Here is a 26,239-nt window from a genome sequence, read left to right on the forward strand (position 1 = left end):
GCAGACGTGAGGTCCAAGAGCCCAGCCCAGGAGAGAGAGGCTCCTGGCAGTGGGGCCCCACCTTGCCTGCTCCCCTCCCAGGCGAGAGAAAATGGTTTCCTCAGACCACGGTACCAGAGTGATAGCCTGGAACGTGGTTTTCCTTCAACCGACCAACTCCTGTGGGTTCTGCCAGGGCTGCCGTCCACCATCCCTCCCCCAGGGCATGGACTTCCTGTAGCAACTGTGCATCAAACAGCTTTCAGAAGGCCTGGGCATTTGTCCCTAAGTAGGTTCGGAAGATACTTACTATTGAAGTTACCCTGAAAAATGCAGGAAACTCAATTCTCATGGCTTGTATTTGGAGGCCCCGGCCATCCTTGTTGGGCTAGGATATGGTTTAGGGAATACAGGCACAAAGTCTTGAGCTGCTTTTTATTCCACACCCATTAAACAGGACAGTTACCAAGTGTGAGGGGGGTGGGGCGGGTAGAGGTACTGAATCTGAGGATGGGAGGGAACCACCCAATCACCTACCGTCAGTCTGCCTTTGCCCACAGATGTCCTAGGTCTTACCAAAGGCACTCTTCATCCTGGAGGAACTCGAGACAGCAGCAAAATCTCACTAAAATTTACCTTCCCACTCTCGATGAGACTCAGACACAAGCTGGGCAACTGGCTCCGTGGTGGTTACTTACAGCACGTTAGTCGCGGAGGCAGATGGACTGCTGAGAGGAGAAGCAGAGCTGTGGTCCCAGCCAGGACTCGCGGGCAGTGAGGCCGTCCTCGGAGCCCCAGGGCACTGCAGGATCTGGGGGGGGAGGGACGGTCCCCTGGGGTGGTGGCAATGCTCTTTGCCTGGTTCACACTGGGAATTTTTTATGATTGTTTGAAAGAGAAGAATGTACTAGAAAAACAAAGAGTGGACACCATTACACAAGTGCTTAGTCTATTACTACTACTCCTTTTAATAACCTGTTTAACTTTTAATTTTTAAAAACTAACCTGTTAGGTGCCAGATTGGTCCAAGAAACTGTAAGGACTTAGCTTTGGTGTCTTCCTCTGGCCCTGCTCTTGGAACCTGGCCTCCGGGCAGGTAGGGACCGCACAGGTGTTGACAAACATGTTCACGTCTCACATCACGGGAGTTGCCTGTGGTTTATGGGGACCACGAAGCTCCTGAGACTGAGCCTTCCCCGGGGCCTCTGCTCCCACCTCCTGCTCCTTCTGTCCTCGGGCCGGCCGGGAAGTGGCCGCCTGGGGGCCGAGTGACAGTGGTACATCGCCAACCCCAGGACCGCGGACGAGGAGTGACTGTCCTTTGAACAACTGGTCGGAAGCAGGAGGGAGGCACTGGTGGTAGACACGGTCCCCAAGCCGCACTCGTGACCAGCGCCCGGGAACAGGGGCCACTCTTCCCACGGGAGGTGTCGGGATGACCCCGTCCAGCCTTGCAAGCGTCCACAGAGAAGCCATGGGAGGCGCTGAGGCCTGGGAGCTGCCGTTCAGTCGCTGGAGGAAATCGCGGGGCTGAGCACAAGCATCGAGGAGAAAAAGACGACAAAGGGCTTAAGATGGGAAGAGCTTACAAAGGCCAATCTCAGGAGGGCAGCCCTTGGGGCCTCAGGAAGACACTGGGAATACCCGTTTGCACAATCATTATGTCTTTTATTTACATATAGAAATTAGTAAAACTTAAAAACAAAACCAAATGCGACTTGTACAGAAATCCTTTAATTTTCTTTATTTTCACACATTAAAAAATGAAACACACTATACAAATGGTTTTTCATAGCGGATTACACGTGGGTCCATTCAGACCTGCTCTCCAGGCGCTGCCGGCCTCCGAAGGGCCGCCCGGCCGGCCGCTGTCATTCACGTGGCCAATGGGTTGATTCGGATGCAGAAGCATGCAGCCCTCAGCGAGGAAGGTTCCATCCCCTCTGGTCTTAAATTAGCTTAAATGGCGTCGGTGTCCGTATTTACAGACGTGAAGTGTGGCGATCCTGAGCAGTTCTCATCGCCCCGAGCCCGCGATGGGAGCCTGGGCCTCGGGCCGAGCAGGAGGTCCGCGTGGCGCCGCCGCCGCCGCCGCCGCCTCGTCTCCATCCTTCCCACGGGACGAGGGGCTGCGCCGCGGTCAGACCCCTCCAGGAGGGTTAGGCCAGGTAACTGTAGGTGTCCTTTTCACCATCCACTCGCTCCAAATATTCCTTCTCGATCAGAATGTCAATGCATTTCTGGGCGCCATTTTTAGAAGAGGAAGAGGTAGTGAAAGGGAAAGAAAAACATGTTCAGGGGTCGGAACGGAGACGGACCTCCCTCCATCCCTGGGGCACCGCCGCCTCCCCGCCCGGAGCCCCGCCCCCGCGGCTCCCGTCCCTCCAGCCGCACCCGCCCCGCAGTACCTGCCGCCCAGTTTCTGTTTGAAATGACGGCAACCAGAAACGAGCCGCGAGTGTGCTCAGGGGCCGCGGGCCACCCAGGGGACCCGGAGCAACGAGCCACATCCATGGAGACCGCCTCCCCGGCGGGCTCGGCAGACGCGGGAGGGCGGGACTCTCAAGACCCTCTGGGCAGAGTTCAAGGCGGCAAAGTGCTTTCCGGCATAGGACACACGCGGCGGTGGTGACACCAGGGCGTGGCTACCAGGCCGGGAGGGAGCGCGAGGCTCGCTCTCGTCTGGGGCAGCTGATCGCTTTGCCAAGGTCAGCAAGCTGAATGCTGAGGATTTTGCCCTTCTCTGTGTACGTGCTTCAATAAAACGTTGAAAGATTCATCCTATTTTCTTTTGCAGAAACCTATTATACATGACTAAGCCAAGTTCCTTCTTCGCGACACAGCAACCAACCTAGTTTGGTTACCTCTTTTGGCTTCTGAAATGTAATCTGAATGCTTCTGCTATGTAATTCTTGTACCTTAATTACTGGGACCCGAGGCTTGAACCTTGAGGACAGCTGGGTCAGCACTTCTCCAAGTAACTGCTGGTGCTTCAGAACCTTCCTCATCTTCATAATTCTCACAATAGCCGCCTGTGTGACCAAGGAAGGAAAACGAATGTGCTGGACAGAGTTACAAGAGCTTAGCCGCAGTGATGAAGAAGAACTAGCAACAGGGCTGCCAAACACGCAGAGAACTACGATTTCCTAACAGGCAACAAGCACACCGCAGGGCGGCGCGGGCAGGGCGCCAACTCCACCTACTTAAGTTTCAGCGCCAACACAACAAACATTAAAATGTTTTGGTCTTATGAGCAGCAATTTTAGCAATTTAACCCAAGTAGAAAACACTTTTAAAATGAGAAAAGGTTCAGTCTTCGAAGCCATGGAAGCCGCCTGACCCTGCACTAAACCACTTTCCCTCCCTCCCATCTTAGTAACTCACCACAGGTATTTGCTCTCATCTATTTCATCGATTATTCCATCTACTCCATCCAGAACCATCCATCATCCTGGCCACCACTCCCAAGTCACACGACACACAGCCCAGAGGAAGCGCCACCCCAGCTGCGGCGGCCACCTCCCACGCGAGGGGACAGGCACCCAGTGTCACCTGGATCAGAAGCTTGCGATCTTCCTCGATGTTTTTGTGTGTGGTTTCTTGTTCCTGCTTCTGTTCTGTTTTCATTGGCACATTGATGTTAACCCTTAATTTCTTACTGTCAAGAAAATCGAGGAAACCAATCACTATTGTTTTAAAAGGCATGCAGTAAAGGCTTCTTTCTGTTTTCAATCTTTAAGAGGTGCTTTGCTCCCCGGACGGAGGGTGGAGAGTGTGACCGACCATCTCCCGCTTCCCTGCCACACTCATCTCTCTGAAAAGCCCCTAGTTCTCCACAGGGCGGGTTCCTGCTCTGCCAGCAGCAGGACGTCTGTATTGCAGGAAATTCAGTTCCTTAACCTGCTCTCCCAAACTCTGTCAAGTGAAATAAAATCAAGACACTGGGACACAGAGGTCCAAACTTTCTAGGCGAGCCATTTAAGGAGACTTATTTATTTGCCAATAGAAGAAAAACCCCAAAACTGAAAGAGTCAAATGCAGACCCACCCAGGATGGGTCAGAGGGAATCAGAGGACCCTGTCAAAGGCCTGCCAGGCCTGGCACCGTGCTCACAGCCCCCCCATCTGAGGTGACACCAGTAAGTGCACTGGGGGTCAGGGGATAGTCTACGGCCTAGGACCGTCTACTTGTTAGATTTTCCTTACTTTTTATAACCAAGATATAATTTTATTAAGGTATCTGGCTTCAATTCCACCTCATCAACATTTGCATTTTCGTCCTCCAAGACCTATAAGAAAACAACTGTTACTACGTAATCTCAGGAAAAGGCTTTCTTCCAGCTTAACATAAAAAGTACACAAACATACCAATAACTTTGACTTCAATAAAATCTGTAGGACTTGTGCCAAAATGTCCTGCAATTAAAGAGAAAAGAGAAAATGCATTTTTCTTTGTAATAAGAACCACAGCCCCAGTCCCACAGTCCATTCTTCTATGGAAAAATAATAGTCACTGAAGTAGAATATGCCTGGAGGAAAAAGAGGGATGGTGCCTCTTACAGGGTCCCCAAAACCTACTCCTAAAAGTGAAATCAACCCCTTTCTGCTCTTGATCACCCAGTATTAAAACTGACAATTCTACTACAAATATTAGAAATCGTGCATAACTGATTTCTTTGACTAAATCTTCTTAGATGCCTGACGGCGCATCTTGAACACCGATCACCGCAAAGAATGAGCAGAGGGAGTGTCATGGGCCCGGACACGATGGACAACACCGTCTGCTCACAAACAGGATGGGGATGGTGCCCGCCACCCTGCCGCTGACCCACCTTTGGTGAACTCTAAGCCCGTCGTGTGGCCTCTGGGCCGCTTCCTCCCCCCTAGAGCGGGTGGTCAACCGATTCTCAGCTCTCCTTTAGCTCCACAGCTTCCCGATCCCATGGAATCGGACAGTCACCAGGCGGCTCACATGCGCAGCCCCTCCTCCCTGCACGGAAAGGGCCGCCCCCCACGTAAGGGAAGCCCATCCTGGTCAAGGAGAGCTGGAGAGGCCTCTAGCGTGGTGACTGGCCCGAGCCCAGAGCAGAATGAGGACACTGCTGGCCACGCCCGGGGCACGGATGCAGAGGCCGCCTTCCTGAGCCACGCTGACTCCTATTGTGGAGGGCAGGGGAGGGGTCAGCCCCCCACGGGGAGCCGGCTCTGCACTAAAAACTGGCTCAGGGGCTGGTGGGGAGCTCAGCTCCGAAAAGAAGGTCCCCGACTGAGGGCAGAGCCCCACACCGGGGTCTGGGGGCAACCTAAGCCTCCACCCTAACGGAAGCCTCCTCCTTCTGGTGAGGAGTGAGGAATGAAGAACGCTCCTACGTGCAGAGAAGCAGATTAGTTTTGTTATTAGAAACTGAGAAGGTATTCTGGACTGACTTGAAGCAGGACTCAAAAATAAATGACTTTCCTAATTCACATTCTATGAGGCCAGTACTAGCCCGACACCAAAACCAGACAAAATCGTCAAAAGAAAATGGCAGACCAATTTCCTATGAATAAAGATGGAAAAATCCTCAAGAAAATTCCAGAAAACATATAAATTCCAGCAGCATACAAAAAGCATTATATACCATGACCAAGTGGTATTTATCCCAAGAATGCAAGGGTGATTCAACATTTAAAAAAAAAAAAAAAATCAACATAATGCACCATTATTAATAGACAAAAAGCCCATAGTTATCTCAATGCAGTAGAAAAAGCATTTGAACAGAATCCAACACTCTTTCATAATAAAAACACTAAAACCAAAACGAAACTAAACAAAACAAAAAACTAGGAATAGAAGGGAATTTCTTCAGTCTAGTAAACAGCATCTAAGAGAAACTTAAGTGACTGTAAGGCTTCCCCCAAGATCAGGAACAAGACAAGGATGCCTGTTCTTACCACTTCTATTCAACAATGTACTGCAAATTCTATCCAAAGCAATGAGGCAAGAAAAATAAATAAAAGGCATTCGAATAGGAAAAGTAAGCAGTAAAACTATCTGCATCTGCAGATGACATGGTCACATACTAAAAAAGCCCTGAAGTATCCACACGAAAAATGTCAGAATAAGTGAGTTCAGCAAGGTTGCAGGACACAAGTTCAATACATAACTATATTTCTACACACCAGCAATGAACAAACAATTCCATTAACAATAGCATCAAACTTAAAATACTTAGGAATAAATTTAACCAAAGAAGTGTAAAGGCTTCCATAATGAAAACTAGCAATATGAGACACAGTTTAAAAAGAATAAAAGACAGTCTGAATCAATGGAAAGACGTCCATGTTCACAGAAGACTTCATATTGTTAGGATGGCGATTCTCCTTCCAAAGCAATCTACAGATTTAATACAATCCCCATCACAATTCCAACTGCCTTTTTTGCAGAAACGGACAAGCTGATTCTGAAACTTATATGGACCCAGAATAGCCAACACAATCTTGAAAAAGAACGAAGCTGGATGTCCCAATTCCAAGACTTACTACAAAACAACAGTAACCAAGACAATGTGGTACTGGCATAAGAATAGACATTTAGATCAGTGGAAAAGAATTGAGAATCCAGAAAGAAACCCATACATCTATGGCCAATTGATTTTGACAGGTTGCTAGTACGAACCAATAGGGAAAAAACATGTACAAAAATATCCAATCACTATGTTGTACACCTGAAGCTAATGTATTAATTTCTACTTCAATAAAAAGTCAGGGCTTCCCTGGCGGTGCAGTGCTTGAGAATCCGTCTGCCAATGCAGGGGACACGGGTTCAATCCCCTGTGGGTCCGGGAAGATCCCACATGCCACGGAGAAACTAAGCCCGTGTGCCACAACTACTGAGCCTGCGCTCTAGAGCCCACGAGCCACAACTACTGAGCCCGTGTGCCACAACTACTGAAGCCCACGCACCTAGAGCCCATGCTCTGCAACAAGAGAAGCCACCACAATGAGAAGCCCGCGCACCACAACGAAGAGTAGCCCCCACTGGCTGCAACTAGAGAAAAGCCCGCGCGCAGCAAAGAAGACCCAACGCAGCCAAAAATGAATAAATAAATTTATGTGTGTGTGTGTATATATATATATATATATATATAAAGTCAGCTATACTTCAATAAAAAGAAAAAAACAGGGAAAGAATAATCTCTGACCTTGGATTAGGTAATGGTTCCTTAGCTATGACACCAAAAGCACAATCAAGAGAAGAAAAATAAAGTGGACTTCATCAAAATTAAAACAATGTGCGTGATTAAGAAAATGAAAACCCAGAGAACAAGAGAAAATATCTGTAAATCATGTATCTGAAAAGGGTCTACTATGCAGAATATATGAAGAATTCTTACAACTCAACAAAAAAGACAAATAACCCAATTAAAAACGGGCATAAACATCATTAGTTGTTAGGGAAATGCAAATAATCACAATGCGGCACTACTTCATATCCACTAGGATGCGTATAATTTAAAAAAGAAATGGAGCACTACTAATGTTGGCAAGGATGTGGAGAAAGTGGACCCTCACACACTACTGGTGAGAATACAAGCTGGTGTAGCCACTGCGGAACAGTCTGGCAGTTCCTTCAAGAGATAAATATAAGTTATCATGACTCAGCAATTCCGCATCTAGATTTATACCCAAGAGAACTGAGAATATGTTCATACAAAGACTTGAAAGGTGGAAACAACCCAAATGTCCATCAACTGATGAATGGATAGACATAAGGTGGTCCATCCATATACTGGAACATATTTCGGCCATAAAAAGAGGATGAAATACAGATACGTGCTCCCACATGGATAAGCCCTGAAAACATTATGCCGAGTGAAAGAACGCAGACACAAAAAGCCACGTGTCATATTATTCCACTTATATGACATGTCCAGAGCAGGCAAATCCAGAGCGAGAGCGAGAGCGAGAGCGAGAGCAGAGCAGAGCAGTGGTCCTGGGGGCTGGGGAGAGGACAGGTAAAGGGTAGCTATTGCTAGCGGGTATTGGGCTTCTTCTGAAGGTGATGGAGATGCTCTGGAATTGGATAGTGGCAGTGGTTATACAACCCTGTGAAAAACCACCGAACTGTATACTTTAAAATGGTGAATTTCATGTTATGTGAAATAGCTCAATAAAAAAATGATTAATAGGAAGAGTAACATTAAGTGAAAATTTAAGTTTAGTAAGAAAACGCTTAGCTGGAAAGAGGGTTAAGAACAAGCTAAATGAATGAGAGAAAAGCATATCATGTGTACATGTTATGTGTGTGTGTGTGTGTGTGTGTGTGTAGGTATATGTTACATTGAGTTTAAAAATTAGTATTTAAAAAAAATCATGCCTTGAGCCCTAGAATGAGAACATATTCATGTTCATAAGACAGATACCCATTTCAAATCAAAGAAGACCCCCATCCCCTCCCCCCACAGCTTCCCACAGCAGAGAGGCTGGCGGTAGGAATACCATTTTGATCTGGGTGCTGTCTGTCAGCTGCTGCACGGCGTACGCGTCCTCTGTGTTGTACTGGAGCAGGATGGCCATCTGGAACGTCGACGCCTTCGGGTCCCCACATGAAAGAAAGAGAGGCAAAACCTAAACGCGCGGACAACTCCCAGAGTACAGAGCCTCAGCGTGAAGAACCTACCCCTGAAACCAATTCTCCAAACGGATGCGAAAAACCAAAGCAGATCTAAAAGGGAATACAAAGTGTCATAATTCCACCACGATGCCACATTTTCCTGAAAGACGTCATTCTCCACCTTTTCAAACATTCAAGTGATTTTGAAATTTCTTCCAAATGCTTTGTCTGTATAAATACAGCTGGCCTTTGAATGCCTCGCAGCAGGGCTGGGTTAGGGGTGCCGAGCCTGAGCAGCTGAGCGGCCACGTGTAACTTAAGATCGGCCCCGTGTATATGTGCTTCCTCCCCACCCGAGGATTCATATCCAGGTTCAACCAACCGTGGATCCGGGCTGTGTAGTATTTACTACGGAAAAAACCCGCCTAAGAGTCGACCCGTGAGGTTCAAGCTCGTGTGGTTCAAGGGTTAAGTGTGCACACCATCTATGCAGCCACACTCATTCTATACAGATAAACACAGAGGTACTCAGCCAGTGTAGACAGAAGCGCTGAGCATCCATCTTTAAATCTGCTTTTCCACAAATACTAAAGAAAACTGTGTCTGGTACACCACTGACAGAGGAACCTGCGCGCTGAGCTGTATTATACTTGGGTGTTTTTTGGTTTTTTTTTTTTATCTTAAGTACTTCACTATGTAAAGTTCAAATGGTTTAAAGCAAACCACAACCGCTCTGAGGTATTTTTAGCAAACCGTGCGCCAGGCAGCATGCACTGGTTTTAATTTCTCAAGCTGTGCAGGGAACGACGCCCGCTGAGGGAGGGCGCTCCACTCCTGGGGGAGCCCTGGGCGCTGTGCCACACGCCCCATGGGAACCCCTCTCCTCCCTTCCCCTCTTCCATAACCCGCGGCAACAACTAAAGGGCCATGAGCACCGCCACTTGTCCAGGCAAAACCCTGGTCAACGGGAGGGGGGGGCAGCAGCGGCAGTGTGGGCGGGGTGAGTGCCTCTGACAGACTTCACGATGCGGCCAGGAAAATGGCCCGGGGGGCACGGGGGGCGGGGCGGGGTGGGGGCAAGACTGACAGCTGTGAGGTCTCTCCTGAGATGAGCAGGGGCCTCTCATCTCTGATGGCAGTGACCAAAAGCAAAACGAGTCTCTGATAAATGTTCCACAGCTTGGTGGTAGCCCCACAGGTGTCCACATTTGTCATAACTCCAACTGTACACTTAGATGGGTGTCTTTTTACGTAAATTATCTCAGTAAAGTTTACAGAATGTCCACTTATCAAAAAAGGGGCACTGAGATTTCAGGTACTGAAGTATGAACTCACAGATTCTTCTATGCATACTTGGGAATAAAGAAAAATTTCCAATCGTACAACTGACCCTTGACACAGGTTTGAACTGTGTGGGTCCACTTATATGTGGATTTTGTTTTTCAGTAGTCAACAGGACAGTGCTACAGATCGGAGGTTGGTTGAATCCAAATGCAAGGGAACCGTGGATACAGGGTACCGTGGACGCAGGGTGCCAACTCTAAGTTATGTGCAGATTTTCAACCGCATGGAGGACGGGTGCCCCTAACCCCCGCATTGCTCAAGGGTCAGCTGTAGAGAAATCCACATTCAAGTGGATAAAGACCTCTGGACCTGGTGTAACAGAATATCAAACACTTTTATCAGGGTAGAACTATTAAAAGTTTCAATTAATGAGCAGGTTGAGTCTGCAGAATGCAGTCAGAAGTTTCTTAACACTTAGCAACAGATTTATAATTGTTTTTATAAGCACACTAGTGAAACCCTCTTCAAGATGGATTCTTTAAGGGAAGAGACCTTAACTGCAGTTTCGTCTCTGCTGCGTATCAGCCCAGAGCCAGAGGAAGTCACTTAAATTTGCCTGCTCCTCCGTTTCCCAGATATAAAATGGAACCTAAGTTACAGTTATCATCACACAGCACGCAGCACCGCAGTGAGCGCCGAGGGGGGTTGTTAACGTGAAACTGCCCTGCAAAAGGGAAAGAGCTATTATCGTAATTAAATTCATGAAACTCCAGCTTTTTAAACTACTACCTGACCACTGAGTGTGTGTCAGGCAGGAGCTGTATCCAACACTCGTTAAATACATGATTGCGCTTATTTTTCACACCACACACAGAGTCGAAGCACTGACACCCGCCCGCCCTTTTGTGGAGGAGAAAAGTGAGGCTCAGTGTCATTAAGTAACTTCTCCCTTAGCCACAGAGAATAAGAACTCAGCTCCGCTGACTCTTAAAAATCCAAGCTGTTTAACCACGATATTATTTTGCCAGGAGCTTGACTCCAGATTTTGTTGCGTGAAACACTATATTTCTGTAACTTGTCTTCATTTATACTTAAAAAAAAAAAAAAAATCCAAAATAAAAAGGTGATCTTACCTGCAAAGTGTATCTGTTTTTGAAGCAGTTTGTTACTAATTCTCCTTTTGACAGCTGATATAACCATGTCAATTTTCTGCCACTGTGACGGCTGGCATAAAACGCTGTGAATCGCTGGTAACTCCGTTCCAGCTGGATACAGAGGGGGAAGAGCATTTGTGGAATATGTATCTCACCATATTCTACAGTCAACATCTCTAAATAAAAAACACTGGTCCAAGTTTACCGGACAAAATGCTTACAGAACAGTAAAATACAAATATCAAGTGTTTACTCTCTTGCAAAAAAGCACGTTGATTTAAGCGTCTGAAGGTACAATCAAAAAGTTTTTAGCTCCAGACAAGTAGGTATCATCACGATGTTCATCGCAGAACTGTTAGGTTCTACTTTCGAGAGTAAATGACCATGTAAATGAACACACTGTTGAGCTGGAACAGAGGTGGCGCACCTCTGGATCTCCTGCCCTGCCCGGGGCTCGCGGCTGCCTTAGCACCACCCGGTTTAATGCCACATGGCCGACTAGCAGAAAGGCCTTCTGCAGACAGCACGTGTATAATGGTGGAGGCTGCCCCTTTTCACCTTTGCTCAACACGAAGGGAACGAACAGACGACAGAGTCATCCTTACCTCCGACGGCAAGGCGAACGTACAGGACTGCTGAAAGGGCCACGATCCAGAACTCAGAACCTGAATGCTGAAGTCCACTGGGGGGATGGGGAAAAATCCAGGAATACACGTAATTAGCCTCATGAACTGAAAAGTGCCACATGTCAGATAAACGTGGATTGCTTTTTATTAAAAGAAAGCATACTGAGTGAAAAATCCTGCTTTAGTATAAAACTAAGGATTGAACACATTTAATTTCAATTAAATTCAGTAAAGGGAAGAAGAGCCAGAAATTCCCTCCTCCAAAGAGTGAGCTGTTCATTTCTCTTCTAACGCAGAATTACAACATCGTGTGCCTGTTTGGCTGCACCTGCTTTAGTTTTCTGCCATGAATAACCCTCAGTCCCCCTGAGGCGCACCTGAGGCCACCAGGCATGGATGGCATGAGAGCCCCAAACTCTAGACAACGAGAACCCCAAAGTAAACCGACTTCATTGTTCTGTGTAGCACAGATTACTCTGTGTATAGCACACGGACTATATATATCTAACACACATATAACCTATACATTGTTTGTAACAGTCATGTCATCATCGCAGATGGCTGACAACAAGTCCGCTGGCACAGCTGTCAAGTTTAACAATGAAATAGTGCTTTCAATTCGGGAAAGGTACAAACCTCGTATTTCATTTAAAAAGCTAAAATCACCGCATGATGATGTCAGCGTCACCTGCCACCTCCTGCAGCAGGCAGACCTCACAGCAGGAGCCCAGCTGGCCTCCACGAACGAGGCCGGGCACCCGCCTGTCCCGACCCCCAAAGGCAACGGGAAGCCATGTCTGACTCTGTTATCTATACAGCCAATTCAGTTTCTTATAATTAAAAAAACTGCTAGAATGGAATTAAACTAAGGTTAAAAAACATTCATTGAAACTTAAACTGTGCGTGGAGCCCCGAGATGGCAAACGCCTGGGGTGGGGCGGCCACGTCAGCCAGGAGAAGGGGCCGGGGCTCAGGACCTGGACGCAAGCCACCCGCCCGGCTCGGCCCTCCGGGAAAGGCCAACACGCTTCCAAGGCTGTCACCTCCTGTCACCACACAAGTCAGGAGGTGGGCAGTGCCTGTGGGGAGGACTTCCTGTTTACCTGTCCCTGAATTTCTGATAAGGCATCCACCATCTCTCTCACTAGCTACAAAGAGCGCCACCTCCTCCGAGAACCCTGCCTGTAAAGGAAGCTCGGAAACCCGGGCATACTCACAGTCCAGAGGCTCCGAGTTCGTCAGGTGTTTTTTGAACTGCTCATTCAAATCTTTGCTTACACCAATGTCTTGAAACATCCGCTGAAGTTTAGAGGTATACTCGAAACCACAAGCTTGCTGAAATGAACCCAGATAACTGCCTTATTAATTTCTATAGAAATATAAATGTATACAGGGACTCCGATGGGGATCACAGTACATGACGGATGCGTAACCGAATTACTAAAGCTAGTTAACATTTAACTGTATCTCAGGGTATAAACATGCACTGATTAAAATTCATACACTATCAAAAATTATACAGTTATAAATGGAACGGTTACGACTTTATACACACAGTAACTATCACGCAGGCCCAAAGAGCAAGGATTTCTGACCCCGTGGGGGAACACCAAGATGACATAGTTCGCTATGTCTCTCATCCACTACCACAGACTGAACGGTGCCCCTACCCCAGTCCTGTGCTGATGGCATTTGGAAGTCAGGTCACAGAGAGATAATTAAGTTTAGAAAAGGTCATGAGGGCGGGCCTCCGCCACGTTGGGATTAGTGTGGTTGTGAGAAGAGATGGAGAGGGTGCCCCCGACCCCGCTCCCTGTCGTGGGAGGACGTGGCCGGGCGGCCCCAGGCAAGCTGGGAAGAGAGCCCTCACCAGAAACTGAACTGGCTGGGACCTTGATCTTGGACTTCCCGGCAGCCTGCAGAACTCTGAGAATAAACCTCTCTTGTTCAAGCCACTCAGTCTATGGTATTTTGGCACGGCAGCCCGAGCTGAACAAGATGCCCGTGGAACTATAACTTCGGGTCAAAGTGAAATATGCTGCAAAACATGTAGCAGCATTTGACAGGCTAGCGAGCAGGCTAAGTGCAGAGGCGGCCGAATAAAGAAAGAAATACTCAACAGCAAACTAACACTGACGCTTTCTGTCCTCCTGCAGACGTGGGGTTACTAATTGTTAACCAAGCCCAGAAAAAAACAAAACACCCCGCCCGCTCAAGGCCAACAGCACAAGAGTACGGGCCACGCCACGTGGAGCAATTCTTGGTGGTGGGGACAGAGCTGAGGCCACAGGTGCAGGAGCAGGCGCTGGGCGTCGAGCAGGGCTCGGCTGGAACAGAAGGGCCCCCGGGTGTGTGTGCTGGGCAGGTAGGGTGGTCGGGAGAGCACGTGAGGCCTGATGAGGGGAGACCTGGGCTTATCACAACTGTGGCGGGTTCTCGGTAGCGGAGTGGCAGAGCGCACCCTGCACGGACTCCGTGTTATCACTGATTGATGGCTTTGCCCAACTGATAACCTGGAGAGACTAAGAACTTTAACGACTTAAACTGGAATTGTTCAGGAAAAGATGACATTTACCTTTAACTTAGAGATCATGCTTGCTTCGGCATCATCACTTGCACTGTTCTGATGGACGAGCCTCTTGGCCAGCATCTTTGCATAGAACTTCTGAAACACGTCTTTGTCCTCTATGTACTTGAAGACCACCATCTAGAAAGCCACCACGAGAGCACACTTAACGCACTTACAATCTGTCACCAAACACAGGCCAGAAACCAACACGTGTGCTTTGTCTTGTCCGGCCCTGTATGCCAACATTTATGACGACAAAAAATACTGTCCTGCTTCCTTGGTGGCGCAGTGGTTAAGAACCCGCCTGCCAATGCAGGAGACATGGGTTCGGGCTCTGGTCCAGGAAGATCCCACATGCCGTGGAGCAACTAAGCCCGTGCGCCACAACTACTGAGCCTGCGCTCTAGAGCCGGCGAGCCACAACTACTGAGCCCGCACGCCTAGAGCCCGTGCTCCACAACAAGAGAAGCCACCGCAATGAGAAGCCCATGCACCACAAGGAAGAGTAGCCCCCGATCACCGCAACAAGAGAAAGCGCGCGTGCAGCAACGAAGACCCAACACAGCCAAAAGTAAATTTTTAATACATTTAAAAAAATAGTTAAAAAAAATACTGTCCTGTAATCTTTAAAGTAAATATTTTCATCAACCCCTTAAATCACATTAAGTTGCTCTACACTTAGTACTAATGAGGAAAGTACAAATGCTAAAATTAATGACTCAACATAGGGAGTAAAATCATAGATTCAAAAGAAAATAAATGATTCTACTACTTCCCACATTCCAGATAGCTCATATAAATAACTTTAAAGCCACTTGTCAGAGAAAAGGTTACAACATAGCGACATAGCTACCCAGCACCTTACCACTTGGTTGAGCGTGTCTTCTAGTTCTGCTTCTTCTGGGTTCTTGGAACTGAAAAATTTTTAAAGGCATAGTGTTTTAAAACAAATCAGCGAACATTTACTAAACAAGCACCACTGAGCCAAAATGCCATATCAGACTGTGGTTCTGAACATTCAAATGCTCAGTTCTTTTCAGATGAACAGGTGGAGGAGGGCAAGTTAGCTCTCCTTACCTGTGGCAACCTGTCAATCTTACACTGTGTCTCAATGTCATAATCTATTCTCCCACATAATCATTTAGAACATCCACAATGAAACTGAACAGAAGATACTTGTTACAAGTTTCCCAAAACATTCTGAACCAAGTTTTCCTTTAAGATAATCCATTTAAATGTAAGTAAATGAGCTTCACTTTTCTAATTGCATTCTACAATATGCTTTAACTTTGAAAAAAAACCAAACAAACACCTTTTAATGGCCTAATAATTAAAGACAATGAAAGGGGCTTTTAAACCACTTCTCAAGTGTTGCCTTCCGTTTGTCATTATGTCTACAAAATAGATGCTTGTCCTTTAACAGCGGATTCATTCACTCTATTCTATGAGTAAATATTAATTGAAAGGTGATTTCAAGGTAAATACAAATTTAAAGCTTTTATCCCAAGAGTCCTTTATAAACAAGACCCCTATAAATTCATATAAAATGATCCAACCACCAGACAGGCTCCTATTTAAGAACAGTTGGCTCCGAAGGTCCATTCTTCTCTCTCTTTTTCTCACTGAGAGGTCAGGGCTGTATCTCTCCTGAAAGAGGTTAGTTTAGTGCCCACTGGAGTCTAGTCACTGACACGCGCTCATTAAAGCAGCACTTTTGGAACTATCCACCATTCTGTCTGCTTCAGCAGCCTTAACTGAAGAAAAATCTATCAAGAGACTTGATGAGACAATTTCTAAAAAGACAATGGCTAAAAAAGAAGCTATGTACTCTGCCAAACAAACTGAAGCTCTATGAGAGTACCTACATATTTAAAATATTGAAAACTTTCATTTTATAGAGCCTAAAAAATGAAATCAGGTCAGAAGAGGCATCCCAATTTAAAGTCCATTTTCACTCCTGAAATGAATACATCAGTGGATCTGACTAGAATTGCTAAATTATACATTAGACAAGCATTGTGATAAGTAGGGGGAAAAAGTCAAATACTCAATTTGCACTGGGCCTTGGGCAAATCACTTTCCGGCAAAGTTAAAAGAGAGATAGCTACTGACCTTATCAAATGTTTTCTCATGTCAATCAAGAAGACCACATAGTTGTTCATACAGCTCTCAGTTAATAAAGTCAACTACATTAGATTTGCTACTGTTGAGCCATCCCTGCATTCATTCCTAGAAAGCTATGCTATGTTCTGGACAGTTATTCTTTAGTTCGCTGATAAATTTAGTTTGCTAACATTTTACTTAGGATTCCCACAACTCTCTTCTAAGTGAGACTTGTTTGTAGTCTTTTGCTTGGTAGTGTAGGTGCTCTCAGTCTTTTTTTGTAATGGGATTTATACGAGCCTTTAAGAGCGGCTTAAAATACAATTTACTAACGTCAAACCAATATGATTGGGGGGCACGGAAAACTACTGCAAAATCTGTTGGTGTGATATTTGGAATAGGAAAATAAGCCTTGAGCATTTCTAAACTGAAAAAAGCTACTCCTCAGTGAAAGAGATGCTGATGAAAACCAAAGCACACACACACACAAAATTAAGTGAGAACTTCAAAAACCACAACACAGAGAAGAAAACCATATTAGATTACGTTGCCTCTAGTGCTTACACATACATTGATTAGGAAAAATACCAGTTGAGAAATAAGATGGTTAAAATATAAAGACTATGAAACAGCAATAAAACAAACTCGTTAAATGAAAATAAATGTTAAAAGTACACAGGCTGATGGGCAAACACTATAGTATGTGGAGAGTCTTCTGTTTTAAAAAGCAGCCAGTGGGGGCTGCTGCAGATTTTCAACTGGAAAAAAATTAATCAAGGCCAGTAGAAAAGAGCAAGTAGGGAGTGAAGAGAAATGGTGACTTTGTGCTGTAACCTCCACCCTCGTCACCGCCAGCTGGACCTGCCCAGTGGAGTCTATTTAGCTGAAGGGTCACGCGCACACCGCCTGCCATTATAGACATTAGTGATGTAAGAAAAACATGAACTGGGCACAGGACACGTAACGTGAAGTGCCTTTTAGGAAGACAAAGAAGGTGTATTAGGTTTACAGTATTTTCTCAAAAGGTACAAAAATTACAATTTAACATACATACGTAAAATGTAATATAAATTTTAACTCCTCGTCTAGAGGCTGAGATTTTAAACAGGTTTACTAAGAAAAAACACAAAGTCACTAGTACCTCTTCTTCAACAAGGAGTCACAGTATCGAGCCAGCAACTCGGGGGATTTACTGGATGACTGAGCCATTTTGGTAACCGCGTTGTTGTTTATGAAGCGACCGCAAGCCTGCAGATCACAGAAAACACAGTCAGAGGCCAGTGTGCCAGCCACTGTCCCCAAGAGAGCCATGGGCCAGCACACCCACCTTGTCCAGTGCGGCCACGAACCCAGCATCGTTGTTGAACGCTGACATCACTAGGGCGTTGTATTTTTTATGAACATCCAACACTGTCTGTACATACATTTTGGGGTCCTTGGGTAGAGGGAAAAACAGACACACAAGTTGGTTTCTGGGGACTAAATTGCACACTAACAGCTACTAGAAAACATTCCAAAAGGTCTGGATACCTCTTCAAAGATGTTAACAAGATCAAGAAATAGTTTTCATTCCATCATCAAAACACATAGGATATGATGTTTATAGATATAATAAAAGAAAATATATTCTCTGCACTCGAAATTAAATACTGACTTCAAGCTATATGAAAAATAGTGATTTTTTCAAATTATCTGAAAACTCAAAGGGATGACAGAAAACAAACTTTCAAAGTGGTAGCTTTACTTTGCCAATTTTTGGTGTTAACAATTCAACTTCTCGACTTTGTTTTGGCTGGGGAAACCAGTCTACCAGTTATTTAGAACTTAGCTGGGCAGGCAATGCAAAGAACATAGCTTTTAGGTCCTAGGAAGCGTGGTTGAGGGGCCGGAGTAGGTCACACGTGGCAGCAAGGATGAGACTAGTACATCTGGGAAAATCAGAAGACCCACGTGGACAAACAGAGAGAACTGAGATGGGAAAGGCCAGGGCCTGGGAGACAGGACAGGCAGAGCACTGTGGGATCGGCAGGGTGGCCCAGTGGGAGTCTCTGGACAAAGGAACAACAGGATGGAAATGAAATGTGAAAGTCAGCCACAGGAGAGGCTTCTGGAGCGACACAGAAGGAACACAGGAAGGGGGGCGCCAAAGGAGACAGTCCTGGGTAATAAGAAAGCAGAGGCCGACGCTGAGCGCCAGCTGCGCACCGGACGGCGCTGAGCCCGCTGAGGGCTGTCACTACGCTGCCGCGAGGCCGGTACTGTTCGCATCCCCTCCTCACAGACGAAGAAACAAAGTCACAGGCAACCAGCTGGCCAAGGGCCTAAGCGGCGGCAGTCGGGCCCGGACACGGGCAGCCTGACTCCTGAGAGCCTCTGAGAAGGAAAGGGCCCAGGTTGAGAGGTCGGGAAGACAGGCTGAGCCCACGTGGTGCGCGCTGAGGGCACAGCGGCCGGCACGTCACAAAGGTAAGGCCTGGTGCAGGGGGCTTAAATGGTTTGCCAGCGTTTCCAAATTCCTCACAGGTGTTTCTCCTCGGGATTCAGGAACGAGAAACCAGAACTCCCCCAGTTCTAGTTGTTCTGCATTTTTGTGACACTCGTTTTAAAATAATAATGAGTAACCATTAAGAGTAAATCATTTTTCTGTGATAGATAGGGTTATACTAAGAGTTCAGAGGTTTTCTGTTAAAGATGTAATAAAAATGCCAGGATTATTATTATTATGAACAAATGATAACAAGATTATCATTTCAATGACATGTAAAGTGGCCTCTACCCGATAGACATTCGACAAAACATTAAAAGGGAATTTAACACAAAATAATTGCCAAATAAAAATCACTTAAAATATTGAAAGCCAATGCCACATATGTTTAATGTTTAAAAATTATCTATCTTAAAACTCAGAACACACACAGCATTAACTGCTCCACCAGATAACCCAGCTCTCAGTTTCATGACAACTATTCCTGGTGTAGAAGAATCTCTTGCATTCTGTATTAATGGTCTTATTCACAAGACTGCACCCAAAAGCATCTCTCAGTTGGCACACAGCGTACTTCATATAAGCTCATTTCTTTTTTCTAACAATGAAAAAATACTGTCCGCTTGACTTAATTTTGGTTTTGCCATTGAAATTGATATTGCTTTTGCCAATTCAGATTGCTTTCTGATTTCATGTCAAATTATTTCACATCATTCAAATTATTTTTCTCTCTGCATTTGTTCTTTTAAAGTATTTACAAAGAACTTTAATCTCTAGCAAGTATCTACACACCGGAAAATGCCGCAAACATTATCGTGTAGTATTTGAATAAAGGAACATTAAAGGTTAACAGCGTTACAAAGAACCGCATATCAAAACTGCCAAGTTAAGGGCTTTGCTTCCAAAACTTGCTATTTCTTGGAACACCACTCACAGGATTGATATAAAGTATATTATGCATATAAACAGGTTAGTTTTTATTTTATCTGCAAGAATGACTCACCCTTAGCAGCAGAGAGGGACACATGCACGTTTATACCTGGGCATCACAAGGAAGACGGACCCACTGGGTGGCACTGCTCCTCTACCTCACCCTGGCTCCCAGAGACGACCTGAAGCTTGGACTCCCCACATCAGCACCCCTCCCCTTGCCCTGGACCATCATCAACGGATTCCTCTGAATCAGGAAAGTCTCCACGGTGACCATTATGTTTACAGGAGAACTACAACGCTCTTCCCTGTTTTCTTGATTTCTTGACCAATTTTTCTCGGATCTAGGATTTGGAAAAACATAAATGTCCCCAAAAATGCCCAGCAGAATTGCCCGTGGAAAGACAGCGCTTCCCTAAGGGAACAGAAGTCTTCAGACTCCAATTCCAGATTCTTTCTGCTATACGAGAAGACTCAGCCAGGAGCCTGGCTGGTGAGAAGTGAGGGTGTGAACGGAACCCACTGAGGGAAGAGCGTGCCAAGGTACTGAGCCCTGGAGACTTGAATTTAGCATCTGAGATCCAGAGAGAAGCCACCTTGGAACCTGGCAAGGGCAGATGGAGATGGGAACACACAGGAATAACACAGAGGAGAGAAGTTAAGGAAGGAGCCGTCAGCAGTGCCAAACAGAGAAAAGACGTTCAAAAGGTGAGTGATTTAGCAACCAGGAGGTAAATGACAGTCTCTTCAGAGGGCACCAGATCGCAGGGTTAGACAAGCAACAGAGGTTAGGAGAGAGAAAAGATCAGCCAGATGAAATGCACGTTTTTTTCAAGAGCATGAAGATGTGAATTTCTGACGGTAAAAAAAAAAAAAAGGAAAGCTCAGCCTGGTGCTCTGTGATGACCTAGATGGGTGGGATGGGGGTGGTGAGGGAGGTCCAAACGGGAGGGGATATAGGTATACATAGAGCTGATTCACTTCATTGTACAGCAGGAACTAACACAACGTTGTAAAGCAATTACACTCCAATAAAAAAAAAAAGGTAGCCAGTAATTGGCGTGATTAGTCAATAGTACATGAGAGCTCTCTGCATCTGAGAAACAGGACGCCTCTCAGGCTGGTCCCAGAGGGATCTCATCCAACTCCTACGTGATTGGTGTCTTTATTGCCAATGGCCGTCACATTCCTCTCCAGACCAGACCAGACCAGACCAGACGTCCCCACTCGGTTCACACAACCTGCTGCGGACGCCTGGAGGGATCCCCAAACTCTGTGTGCCAGAGCCGGCCCCATCTCCTCCCTGGCTCTGCTGCTCTCTGGACCTCTCTCTTTCCATTTCTTTTGTTTCAACGTGTTATTGCAGAAAAGAGTCAAACATATTCAAAATTACAAAGAACAGGAAAACCCACCCCACGTATTCATCGTCCAGCTTCAACAATTATCCAACACAGATCCCATCCATTACAGAGTCTAATTACTTAATTCCTTCTGTGTCCCCCCATCACCAGCCCGTGTCATTTCCATCTGAACCACTCTAACAAACCTAACTGGTACACTAGCAACTCTTCTTCCTTTTAATCCATTTTCTACATGGTAGCGATTTTGTAAAAAAAAAAAAAAAATCTGATCCTGTCAGTGTCCGGTTTTATTATAACCCTCCTCCTGCTTTCGTCTTGCTCTTAGGATTAAGGTGTATCATCAACCTGGCCTTCGAGGTCTCCCATGGTCTGGCCAGCCCAGGCCCACCCTCGCAGGTTTACCTTGTGCCCTGCCCCCTCTTCCTGTCGTAGCAGACTTCGCGGTGGCCAGGACAGGTCTCTGCTCTGTCTAGGACCCCTACCTGGCCCAGGCAGCTCCAACTCTTCTACTGGTCTCCAATACTTTCAGGGAACCTCCCTGAGCTTCCAGGACAGGCCAGGCTTCCCTGTTACACGAGCTCACCATCCCTGTGAGCTGTCTCCAAGGGCGGCCTCCCTCGCCGGGCATGAGCTCAAGGGGCTCACCAGACTGCGCCTGCCTTGCCTCCTGTACTTTGCCAACTCATTCTGAAATGGCCAAATCAGGAACAACCATAATCATAACTGAATTACTACCTTTTATCCCACATGTTTCCACTAACAGGATAATTCTAAAAGCCCGTCTCACAGAGAGAAAACACACTTTAGGAGCCTGACATAACTTCCACCTTACCCTTAGTTAAAGCAGGGAGGCGTGTGGGTCACGCCCAGAGGAGTGAGGCCAGTACCTCACGGGGAGCTGCCGCACGTCACACAGGATTTCTCGGGGTCACTCGTGATCCTAAGGAATACTGTAATTCTGCCTCAAGAGGATACGGGGGCCACAGGCCTGGGGCCCCCACCTCACGCACGTGCGTCGCGCTCTCAGCCTGTACAGCCTCCAGGGCCCCGGGCGGCACCCGGCCTCCTGTCCTCGCGGGGGACAGGCGGAGGCAGCACAGGCCACCCAGGGCCTTGTTCCACGAGGCCGACGTCCACACCTCGGGGCTGCTTCTCTTCAAGAAGGAAAGGGAAAGAAATGTGTCTCAACTGACGAGAACACACCACGCCATCGTTCGGGGTCAGTGGAACTCTTCTTCCCCATAAGCATTAGCACTTCCCCTTTGGAGTCGCATCATCTCCAAGCAAAACACAGAGAAGCAAAAGGTTCAGAAAGAGAACAGTCCCAAACCACCGACTGCACTCTGCCGATGACGTGCGGGAGCTTCAACCCCAACCCGGCGCCCCATCACTCAGCACTTTCTGAGGTGCCCCCCTCCACTGCCAGCCTGTGTGCACTCAGGGTTTAAAAGTAATTTTGATATTACCTAATGAGCAAAAACCCCCCAAAACCCAGACCGAAAAAGCCAAACAGCCCCCTCCCCAAACTGGGAGAGAAATGGGAGGCCTCAAATACCATTCAGTATTCTAAGTCTCACATTTTCTTAATGGGCCTAAAAAAAGTAATTAATTTTTGGCTGCGTTGGGTCTTCGTTGCTGCACGTGGGCTTTCTCTAGTTGCGGCGAGCAGGGGCAACTCTTCGTTGCGGTGCGTGCGGGCTTCTCACCGCGGTGCCTTCTCTTGTTGCAGAGCACGGGCTCTAGGTGCGCAGGCTTCAGCAGTTGTGGCTCGCGGGCTCTAAAGCGTAGGCTCAGTAGCTGTGGTGCACGGGATCAGTTGCTCTGCAGCATGCGGGATCTTCCTGGACCAGGGCTCGAACCCGCGTCCCCTGCGCTGGCAGGTGGATTCCTGCACCACCAGGGAAATCCTTTAATGGGCTTTTCTTACTCCATCGCCTGAACTCTTTTGTTTAGATAAGCAGAAATCACTAGTTTTTCTGACTGAGAATGGTTTAAGTTTAAAATATCAAGACAAACGTAGCAACTGAACCAGTGCTCTCCATTCCCACCACGTTAACCTCTGTCCACCTGCTACTTTCTGCTTCAGTCATTTTTACTTATCTTATGAGCCTCAGAGCGTAATGAACACATCTTTAATCTGATCACAACCTTCGGCCTCTGATAAACTTTTACAAATCCCTGACCTGAGTTACGTGACCGTGTAGGCTCCCATTTTTGACCCTGGCCCCTCGTGCCCGCTCACCCCCTACCTTGCCCTGAATCCCAGGTGTGCCTGCAGTCAGCCCTTTGGTGTTGGTTACCCCGTAAATGCTGAGGCTCTAACTGACTAGATTTAGGTGCTGGGTGATCAAAGGCGAAAATATTAAATCTTGAAAGTGGAACTAAGTTAGACTTGCCAAGAAAAACTGTGTCTTCTCTAAGTGAAAGAATGATGTTTCAGAAAGTAATAAATGCATTAGCTCAGAAACAGGAGCAGCGTATACAGAAGGGAAGCGGGTGGGTGGGCGGCCAGAGAAGCTCACGGGTCGCATGTGCTGGTCTTGAACCGGGCAGGGGCCACTTCAGGACGTACAGATACGCAGCAAAGACGAAGCCAAAATTAGTTTAACGTGGGGTATAAAGTCAGATTTGGGCAGGAAGAGGCTTCCTGCTTGTGAAAGGACTGGAGTTCTCCCTACAGTTGAAGGAGAGAAGGGTGTTTCCCAGATACACAAAGGATACAGTGAGTCTTTTCAGAGCCTGGTTATCTTAGACTAAAGATAGACATTTGTGTATTTTTTCCTTCAGAGAAAATGGTTACCCTCTTCATCTCATGGCAAAGACAGAAGACGATTCATAAATTTAGCTGCGTGCTTTCTGAACCAATCTGCACTGTCACCAAGTATCAGCTCTTTATGTAATTAAAGTTGTAACCTGCTCCCTCCTTTCTCCTTTCCCACGTCGACTGCACCAAAACTAGGACATTTCTTTCGTTTTGCTTTTTTTTTTTTAAGTTTTATTATGGAAAAATTTCAACATATTCAAAATAAGAAACAGTAAAATCAGCTGCCATAATCCATCACCCAGCTTTAAGGGACAGCCTATAGCTGTAATAGTCTAGGGTTTTCTTATCCTACCCTCTCCACACTCTTTAAAGATACGATGGATATGTTTTCCATCTCCCTTGACCACACAAAGCCAGGTCACACTCCAAATGTAAAAGGTCCCCGAGCTAAAGTTTAGCTCTGCGTGGGTAATTTTCTTCTATTATCACCCACAGCAAGGTTGAGTCAGGACTGTTATTTAAGCTTTTTACTCCAGAAGAGAAAGGGAATCTTGGTTGTATAAATGAAACCCAAATCTGCCAGAGGCACCCAGCACTGTGTTACTCTGTTCGTTCTGGGGTAAGCTCACACACAAGTGAGTCCTCAATCCCAACCATGGAACTTTCTCGTAATTCTTTTTCGTAAGGGGTCCCAGACTCAGCCCCTTTGTCTTATACTGAAAAATTTGCTCGTCAGAGCTCCCTGATTTTACTTCTGCTTTTAGAACTCTCCGCTCTAACTGCTCCCGCTTACAAGCACTATCGCCGCGGCAGCCCTGGGCCGCTCCTGAAACGCCTCTCCCTCTCAGTACACCATTGCCTCCAAAGCTGCAAGTAACCATTCACGACTCTGTGCCCCCAGGCCGGTTCTGCAGCCCAACCTCCCACCATCACACCAACAGCCCTGCTGGACATCGAAGCATCTACAAGCCCATTCTTGTCGGATTATATTTCAGTTCCAGTTAGACTGAGGTCACTAAATCAAGATACCGTTTCAAAGAAGACTCTGTGCTTATCTGTTGCCACTTCTGCCCTGAAGACAGAGTAATGAAACATTCTCTACACCTGATTTATGAAGCTTTCTCTGTAGGGAAGAACAATAGCACCCAGACTGCTGCAGAATCGTGTGTTAATTAAAGATTCAACATGGAACCAACTGTATCGGTCAAGCATTCACCAGCAGGTACTTACAAGTCTGTATTGACTCTTTTCCTGAACTTTATTTTGCTATAAAATTGTGGCATTAGGGGAACTTATAAAGCCATCCAATGACTTGATATAGTATTTACTCTGTATTTACATGCATGACTTTCCACACAGCTGGTGGTCTCTTTAGGATGGGCCATAAGGAAAGGTACCGTCAGTTCTGAATGCCGATAATCATTCCTCTGAGCCCCAGGCTCGTTCCCTAAGATCACTATGAATCAAGGAGTTGACTGTACTTCACAGTACTACCAACTGTCCCTTCCAGCAAGCTCTCTGTACTGATGGAAGACATCAGAGGCCAATTTGTAACCCACCTCTAATGAGAGACCAGACCTCACCGCACGCACTCTGAGTGCTATCCTACACTTAGCTGCCTTTGGCAACGGATGAAGAACGTGGAGTAAAACTTCACACATTAAGGAGTATTTTTGGAAGACGAAACTGCTAAGCAAGATGAGGGATGAACAGGAATGGGAGAGATGTAAGACCACCCAAGGGTAGCTTTAGGGACTAGGCAGGAAAAGCCTGGAGGGCCAAGGGACGCAGCACGTCCCCACTCCACTGACTCAGCAGAGAGGACTGGGTGGCGGCTACACACTGCTGGGGGCCGACAGGCTGGCTGCCCGCTGGTCCGAGAGGACCCCACGGCCATGCCCACATCCAGTAGGAAATGACTCCACCTGAGAAGACTCAGGTTGCCAGGGGCAGAGGGTGAGGCCGCGTGGCACATACTCCACAGCTGCCGCCGCCATGCTAAGGAACCAAGGAAAGAAGATGTGAGCTTTAAAATGGACCCGCAATACAGTCACTAAAGCCGGCCGATGAGGTCACGGAGACCTGAGAAGACAAAGTGAGATGCGAGGAGAAGACAGAAGTGTGGAGGCCCCTCGCACTGGGATCCTCGGCAGCAGAGGCAGCACAGGAAGGCCGTAATGCTCGCTGGATGGGCGGAAATGACGTCAACCTCCTCGGCGGCACCTGCTGGTCCTCTGAGTTTTACCACCAGCCAGCACCAGCAGCTGGCTGCTTTGGTAGACGAAACAGCTGAGAACCCAGCACGGGGCCGCCCCACCACGGGCTTCAATCCTTTTAAATGAACACCTGAAGGTGCGGGCTCTGCTTTCAAGATGCTCCCCTCAACACC

At 46.9% G+C, this 26,239-nt stretch overlaps 1 protein-coding gene across 6 annotated transcripts in view; it reads right to left on the reverse strand.

Annotated features, from left to right (window-relative positions):
• Positions 1–1,691: 1,691 nt before the first annotated feature.
• Positions 1,692–26,239, reverse strand: part of CUL1 (cullin 1) — a 106,722-nt gene continuing 82,174 nt past the window's right edge. For all 6 annotated transcript variants that reach the window (XM_022578678.3, XM_022578671.3, XM_089917246.1 and 3 more), the window contains 13 exons: positions 17,638–17,745; positions 17,452–17,558; positions 15,073–15,121; positions 14,214–14,345; positions 12,856–12,973; positions 11,618–11,694; positions 10,992–11,123; positions 8,460–8,552; positions 4,347–4,394; positions 4,185–4,267; positions 3,532–3,637; positions 2,898–3,011; positions 1,692–2,219 (listed from right to left, as the gene is read on the reverse strand). In XM_022578678.3, coding sequence (XP_022434386.1) covers positions 2,139–2,219; positions 2,898–3,011; positions 3,532–3,637; positions 4,185–4,267; positions 4,347–4,394; positions 8,460–8,552; positions 10,992–11,123; positions 11,618–11,694; positions 12,856–12,973; positions 14,214–14,345; positions 15,073–15,121; positions 17,452–17,558; positions 17,638–17,745 — 1,248 coding nt within the window. In that variant the 3' untranslated portion in view covers positions 1,692–2,138. The remainder of the gene's footprint in view (positions 2,220–2,897; positions 3,012–3,531; positions 3,638–4,184; positions 4,268–4,346; positions 4,395–8,459; positions 8,553–10,991; positions 11,124–11,617; positions 11,695–12,855; positions 12,974–14,213; positions 14,346–15,072; positions 15,122–17,451; positions 17,559–17,637; positions 17,746–26,239) is intronic.

The sequence above is a fragment of the Delphinapterus leucas genome, chromosome 9 (assembly GCF_059928025.1).
Source record: "Delphinapterus leucas isolate spDelLeu-1000000601 "Yukka" chromosome 9, BTC_Dleu_Yukka2, whole genome shotgun sequence".
In the NCBI taxonomy this organism is placed as follows: domain Eukaryota; kingdom Metazoa; phylum Chordata; class Mammalia; order Artiodactyla; family Monodontidae; genus Delphinapterus; species Delphinapterus leucas.